The 6,502-nt window shown below is 44.6% G+C and overlaps 1 protein-coding gene and 1 non-coding gene across 2 annotated transcripts; one reads left to right on the top strand and one right to left on the bottom strand.

The window, feature by feature from the left end:
• Positions 1-620: 620 nt before the first annotated feature.
• Positions 621-726, bottom strand: LOC125492203 (small nucleolar RNA R71). Its single transcript, XR_007268647.2, has one exon. It is a non-coding gene; the product is annotated as a small nucleolar RNA R71 (small nucleolar RNA).
• Positions 727-1,402: 676 nt separating this feature from the next.
• LOC130589533 (uncharacterized) lies at positions 1,403-2,292 on the top strand. The gene is made up of 2 exons (XM_057390807.1): positions 1,403-1,746; positions 1,833-2,292. Exons 1-2 carry the CDS (start codon positions 1,403-1,405, stop codon positions 2,290-2,292), a joined length of 804 nt encoding a protein of 267 aa, XP_057246790.1.
• The last annotated feature ends 4,210 nt before the right edge of the window (positions 2,293-6,502 follow it).

The following is a 6,502-nucleotide window of genomic DNA, read 5'->3' as shown; positions in this document are numbered from 1 at the left end:
GTTGCTTGCTACTTGGTGGTAAACCTTTGTGTTGCTAATATCTCCCTTTAGCTTTTGTGTTTGCATGTCAAGAAGGTTACGAAGTGATCATTTGCTTCCAATCGACCACAATCTTGAGGGCACTCTACGGGCGTTGAGGAGGATTTTTCGGGAACCAAGGGTGCTAGCTACTAGTGAGGAGCAACCGGGGGAGGTATTTGAGGAAGATCAATCTAGTTCTTCTACTTCTAGTATCATGGCGGAGGGTCCACCCCCTCCAAGAGCTTTGAGGGACTATGGTCACCCCGAAGCATTTGAGCTCAAAAGTGGGATACGAAGGCCGGCAACTACCGCTAACTTTGAGTTCTCTCCACATTTGATTAGAATGATCAAGCAAGAGCCTTATGGAGGATTTTCTCATGAGTGTCCACTTGACCATTTAGCGAACTTTCTTGAGCTTTGTGCCACGGTCAAGCAAAATAATGTTAATCAAGAGTTCGTGAGACTTAATCTTTTTCACTTCTCTCTCACGGGGAAGGCCAAGAAGTGGTTACAATCTCTTCCTCCCGATTCCTTGACTACTTGGGCGCAAGTGACGGCGGCTTTTGTTGATGAGTTTTATTCTCAAGAGAAGACTTCCGAGGCTAGGAGGAAGATCTCTAATTTCATACAAGATGAGGATGAGAGTTTGAATGAGGCATGGGATAGGTTCAAAGACCTCCGAAGATCGTGTCCGCACCATGGTATAGTCAATGGATGTTGATGCAAAGCTTCTATGATGGGTTGCTTCCTATGACTAGAGCTAGTCTTGATTCCGGAGCGGGGGGTCAACTCACCAAACTCCGGTTGATAACATTGAGCCCACCATAGAGGAGGTTGTGAGGCATTACTCTTGGGGAAACACAAGGTCTACAAGCAAGAAGGCTAGTGGCAAAGGGAAGTATGATGTAGATGCTATGGATCATATCCATGCCAAGCTAGACACTCTAGCTAAGAAACTCGAGAAGGTGAACTTGGCATCCCCAAGCCAACCACCTTCCCAAGCTTTCTCTTGTGAAATTTGTGGGGGTACCGATCATGCAAGCTCTTATTGTGGAGGATCTACGGAACATGTTGCATGGGTTGGTGCAAGGCAAGGGGCCTACAAACTTCAACAACCAAGGGAGGTGGAACAACCCCTCTCAAGGATCATGGAAACACCCTCCACCACAAAATCACAACAACTACACATCCAACTTCCGACCACCCGCGTTTCAACCAACCACAACAAAGACCACCCTTTGAGCCTAACCAACCAAAGCCTTCATCACTTGAGTCTACACTTCAACTTTTCCTTGCCCAACAAACCAAGACCAATACCGATAATGATAAGAAATTTGGGGATATTCACTCTTCCTTACAACAAATGCAAGCTCATAACAAAATGATTGAGACCCAACTTGCTCAAATTGCCCAACAAGTAAGCAACACCACTTCCCCCTCTACTAAATTTCCAAGCCAACCCGTGATTCACGAGCATGCCAAGGCCATTACTTTGAGATCCGGAGCAAATTATGAGGGGCCTAAGATGCCTAGTGAGGTGAATGAAAGCCCGGAAGTTGAGAAAGAAGGGAGTGAAGGTGAGGTTGAGAAGCTTCTTGAAGAGGTAATAGTAGAGGATGAAAGTGATGTTGTACCGAGTCAAGAGAAAGAAGTTCATGAGCAACGCAACGAGGCTAGTCAAGCGACACCCAAGACTTATGTGCCTCCGGTTCCTTTTCCTCAAAGGTTAGCTAAGAAACAACTCAATGACAAATTCATGAAGTTCTTGGAAGTCATGAAAGGACTTCAAGTGCATATCCCTTTCCTCCAAGCCATGTCTCAAATGCCACTTATGCCAAGTTTCTTAAGGAGCTCCTCTCCAATAAGACCAAGCTCGAGGAAAGTGCTACTATTGCTTTGACCGCCGAAGTTAGTGCCGTACTTCAAAACAAGCTCCCCAAGAAGCTTGAAGATCCGGGGTCATTTTCTATTCCTTTGAAGATTGGGACTTGGAGCCCAAGAGGGCCTTGGCGGATTTGGGGCGAGTGTAGTTTGATGCCCTTGTCCATAGCTAAGCAACTTAATTTTGAACTCAAGCCTACAAGGAGGGTCATTCAACTCGCCGATAGATCGGTGAAGGTTCCTATTGGAGAGTTGGAGGATGTGCCGGTCCAAGTTGGAAGGGTCTTCATCCCATGTGACTTTGTGGTTATGGAGATGGAGGAAGACTCCCAAGTCCCTCTTATACTTGGGAGGCCTTTCTTAAAACGGCTGGGGTTCTTGTTGATATGAAACGTGATGTGCTTACATTAAGGGTAGGAGATGAAAGCATGGAGTTTGCTTTCAAGCATCAATGAAGTCTCCAATCATGGAAGAAGTGAAGAGAGTAGATAGTTTTGATGAGGAGGTCTTGAGTTTGAAGGGTATGAGGAATAAGAAGGACCCTTTGGAAGATGTACTTTTGGGCGAGGATTTGGAGGATAATGAGGAAGGGAAGAACTTCAAGCTTGCCATGGATACCTCTCCAACCTATTGTACCAAGGAGAAGATCGAAGCCCTTGAGGTGCCTTCACCTAAGGAGGAGAGTTCTAAGCCTCCTCCCAAGGTAGAGTTGAAACCCCTTCCCCCTTCTTTAAAATATGCATTTCTTGGTGAGGGTGAGACTTACCCGGTGATGGTCAATGCTATGCTTGAAGGCACTCAACTTACTCAACTTCTTGATGTCCTTCGGGAACATAGAAGTGCCATTGGTATAGCATTGAAGATCTCAAGGGGCTAAGTCCTACCTTGTGCATGCATAGAATTCATCTTGATGACGATCATGCTTCTTCTATTGAGCCTCAAAGAAGGTTGAATTCCAAAAAGGAGTGAAAAGGAGGTCTTGAAACTCCTTGAGGCGGGAATAATCTACCCTATCTCCGATAGCCGGTGGGTTAGTCCCGTCCATGTGGTCCCTAAAAAGGGAGGCATGACCGTCATCACCAATGAAAAGGGAGACTAATCTCTACTAGATCGGTGACCGGGTGGCGTATGTGCATTGATTACGGAGATTGAATAAGGCCACCCGGAAAGATCATTTCCCCATCCCTTTTATAGATCAAATGTTGGAAAGGTTGGCGGGTCATTCCCATTTTTGTTTCCTTGATGGTTATTCGGGGTTCTTTCAAATTCCCATCCACCCCGATGACCAAGAAAGGACTACATTCACTTGTCCATTTGGTACCTTTGCTTATCGAAGGATGCCATTTGGCTTGTGCAATGCGCCCTCTACATTCCAAAGATGTATGGCCGCCATCTTTTCGGACATGTTGGAAGATACCATTGAGGTATTCATGGATGACTTCTCCGTGGTAGGTTCATCTTTTGACGATTGTCTCAAGAACTTGAAAAATGTGCTTCAAAGATGTCAAAAGATGATCTAGTGCTTAATTTGGGAGAAATGTCACTTCATGGTTGAGGATGGCATCGTGTTGGGACACAAGATCTCCCACAAGGGAATTGAGGTAGATAGGGCCAAGATTGAGGTCATAGAGAAGTTACCCCAACCTACTACGGTGAAGGGAGTGCGTTCTTTTTTAGGTCATGCCGGTTTCTATCGCCGGTTCATAAAAGACTTCTCTAAGATTGCTAGGCCCCTATCTAGCCTCTTGCAAAAAGATAACGAGTTTGTTTTTGATGATGCTTGCATGAACGCTTTTGAGACTTTAAAGCATGCCCTTATTTCCGCCCCCATTGTGCAAGCTCCGGATTGGAGCTTGCCTTTTGAACTAATGTGTGATGCTAGTGATTATGCAGTGGGAGCCGTTTTAGGGCAACGAAAAGAGGGAAGCTTCATGTGTCCACTATGCGAGCAAGACACTTGATTCGGCTCAAAAGAACTACGCCACAACGGAGAAAGAGTTGTTAGCGGTTGTGTTTGCCTTCGATAAGTTTCGGCCTTATCTTGTGTGCTCCAAAGTGGTAGTGTACACGGACCACTCGGCAATCAAATATCTTATGTCCAAGAAAGATGCGAAGCCGCGATTGATTAGATGGATCTTGCTCCTCCAAGAATTTGATATTGAGATTAAGGATAAGAAGGGAACGGAAAACTTGGTGGCCGACCACCTTTCACGCTTACCTTTGTTGAAGACTCCCCTACCATGAGCTTCCCATTGATGATAGTTTAAAGATGATATCTATACTCCATCAAAGCTCTTGATACTCCATGGTTTGCCGACATGGCGAATTACTTGGCTTGTGGGATTATTCCTTTTGAGTTTACATATCAACAACGAAGGCGGTTTCTCCATGATTCTAAGTTTTATGCGTGGGAGGACCCACTTTTGTTCAAACGGGGGGAGGACGGTTTATACCGGAGATGCCTTCCCGATGATGAGATAGCAAGTGTGATGGAGAAATGTCATTCATCCCCTTTTGGAGGACATATGGGCTCCGACAAGACCGTTGCCAAGATCTTATCATGTGGATTGTGGTGGCCCACAATGTTCAAGGATGTTTGGAGCTTTGTTAAAGCTTGCGATCGGTGTCAAAGGGTTGGCAACATCTCAAAAAGGCATGAATTGCCCTCACTAACATTCTAGAGTTGGAGATCTTTGATGTTTGGGGGGTGGATTTCATGGGACCTTTCCCTTCTTCACTTGGTAACTCCTATATTTTAGTGGCGGTTGATTATGTCTCCAAATGGGTGGAAGCAATCGCCTCTCCCACCAACGATGCTAAGGTAGTTACCAAGCTTTTCAAGTCCGTGATATTCCCGAGGTTTGGGGTTCCAAGGGCCGTGATTAGTGATAGGGGATCCCATTTCGTCAAAAAGAGTTTCCAAGCACTCCTCTCCAAATATGGGGTGCATCATAAAATGGGACTCTCCTATCATCCACAATGTAGTGGCCAAACGGAAGTGTCAAATAGGGAGGTGAAGCTCATCTTGGAGAAAACCGTGAACCGATCTCGCAAGGATTGGTCATTAAAGCTCGATGATGCTTTATGGGCCTATAGGACAGCTTTTAAGACGCCAATTGGCACAACCCCTTACAAGCTTGTGTATGGCAAATCATGCCACTTGCCAGTTGAGTTAGAGCATAAAGCATATTGGGCCATCAAGCTTTTGAATTTTGATCTCAAGTCATCCGGGGAAAGAAGACTTTTGGATGTTCATGAGCTCGAAGAGCTTAGGCGGGATGCCTATGAAAATGCTAGGATTTACAAGGAGAGAACTAAGGCTTGGCATGATCGAAGGATAATGAAGAGAGAGTTCAAGGTAGGAGACAAGGTCCTTCTCTTCAACTCTAGGCTAAGACTCTTTCCGGGGAAACTTAAGTCTAGGTGGAGTGGACCGTTTGAGGTAAAAACGGTGTTCCCGCATGGAGCGGTGTAAGAGCGTCCCGCTCCAGGCTCGGAGCGGGCGCTCCATTTTAGCCGGAGCGGGCGCTCCATTGAGCCCGAATTTTTTTTCCGGCTCCCCTTGTTTTCCATCGGGCCCTACCCCTTCCCTCTCACTCACATTTCCCTTCTCTCTCTCACTCACATTTCACTCAACCCCTATTTTCTCTCTCCAACCTCCATTAAAACTCCAACTTCAAATCTCCATATCTCTTTCATCTCTCAATATTTTCACTCACCTCCTTCACAAAACCTTCATATTTTCTTCTCCTCTACACAAGAAACCCATTTTCGTCAAAAAGCCCCAAACTCGAAACTTATTCATCACTTAAAAGTTGAAGTTTGGGGAAGAATTCTTGAAGAAAAAAGGGTAAGGAGCACAATTTGAAGCTTGAAATCGCCTACATTGCTCGCAATTGGGAGTTTCTTCACCCCTCTTAAAGAGGGAGGTAAATCTTAACCCTAACCTTCATTTTTCTTCTAGATTTGACAATACATAGAATATATATGATGATTGTGGTGTTTCTTGTGGATTTAGCTGGTAGATTTAGATAGATTTTGTTTTTTTTTCTCTGATTTTTGGATTTTTTTTCAAATTTTTGTGTGGTAGTTACTTACTCCTTTCATCTTTCTAGTTCCTTTTGTTTTTATATCAATTTTTATTTTATTTTATTTATATAGTCTCTTTTCATTTTTTTTTATTTTTACTTTGATTCTTGTCTTCATCGGTGCCCTTATTTTTGTGTTCACTTGTTGGGTCGAGCTCGTGTCTTTTGATTTTTTAAAAGAAACTATCACTTGGTTGAGCTATTCTCCTTAAACTCCAAGTATGTTTCGTTCGCGTAAAAAAAGTAAAAAAGATCATGGCTCAACCTCCCAAGCGAGCACCAAGGGCACCCTTCCGGCTCTTAAGTTCGTCAAACCCGAACATAAACGTTGTTATGACGAACTTAAGCACCGGAAGATCAAGGCTTCCAAGTTTTTCCACATCGACACCCTTGAAAGTCTAGGGATAAGAATTGACGTAAGGCGTGCCTTGTTTGCTTTAGGCATGGAACGCTTTCACACTTTTAGCGCCTTGACGTATGAGCGCCTCACATTGGAATTCTTAGCCTCTCTC

This window comes from Beta vulgaris, chromosome 7 (assembly GCF_026745355.1).
Source record: "Beta vulgaris subsp. vulgaris cultivar EL10 chromosome 7, EL10.2, whole genome shotgun sequence".
NCBI lineage: Eukaryota > Viridiplantae > Streptophyta > Magnoliopsida > Caryophyllales > Amaranthaceae > Beta > Beta vulgaris.
Note: the sequence above shows the minus strand (reverse complement) of the source record. Positions and strands in the feature narration are given on the sequence as shown.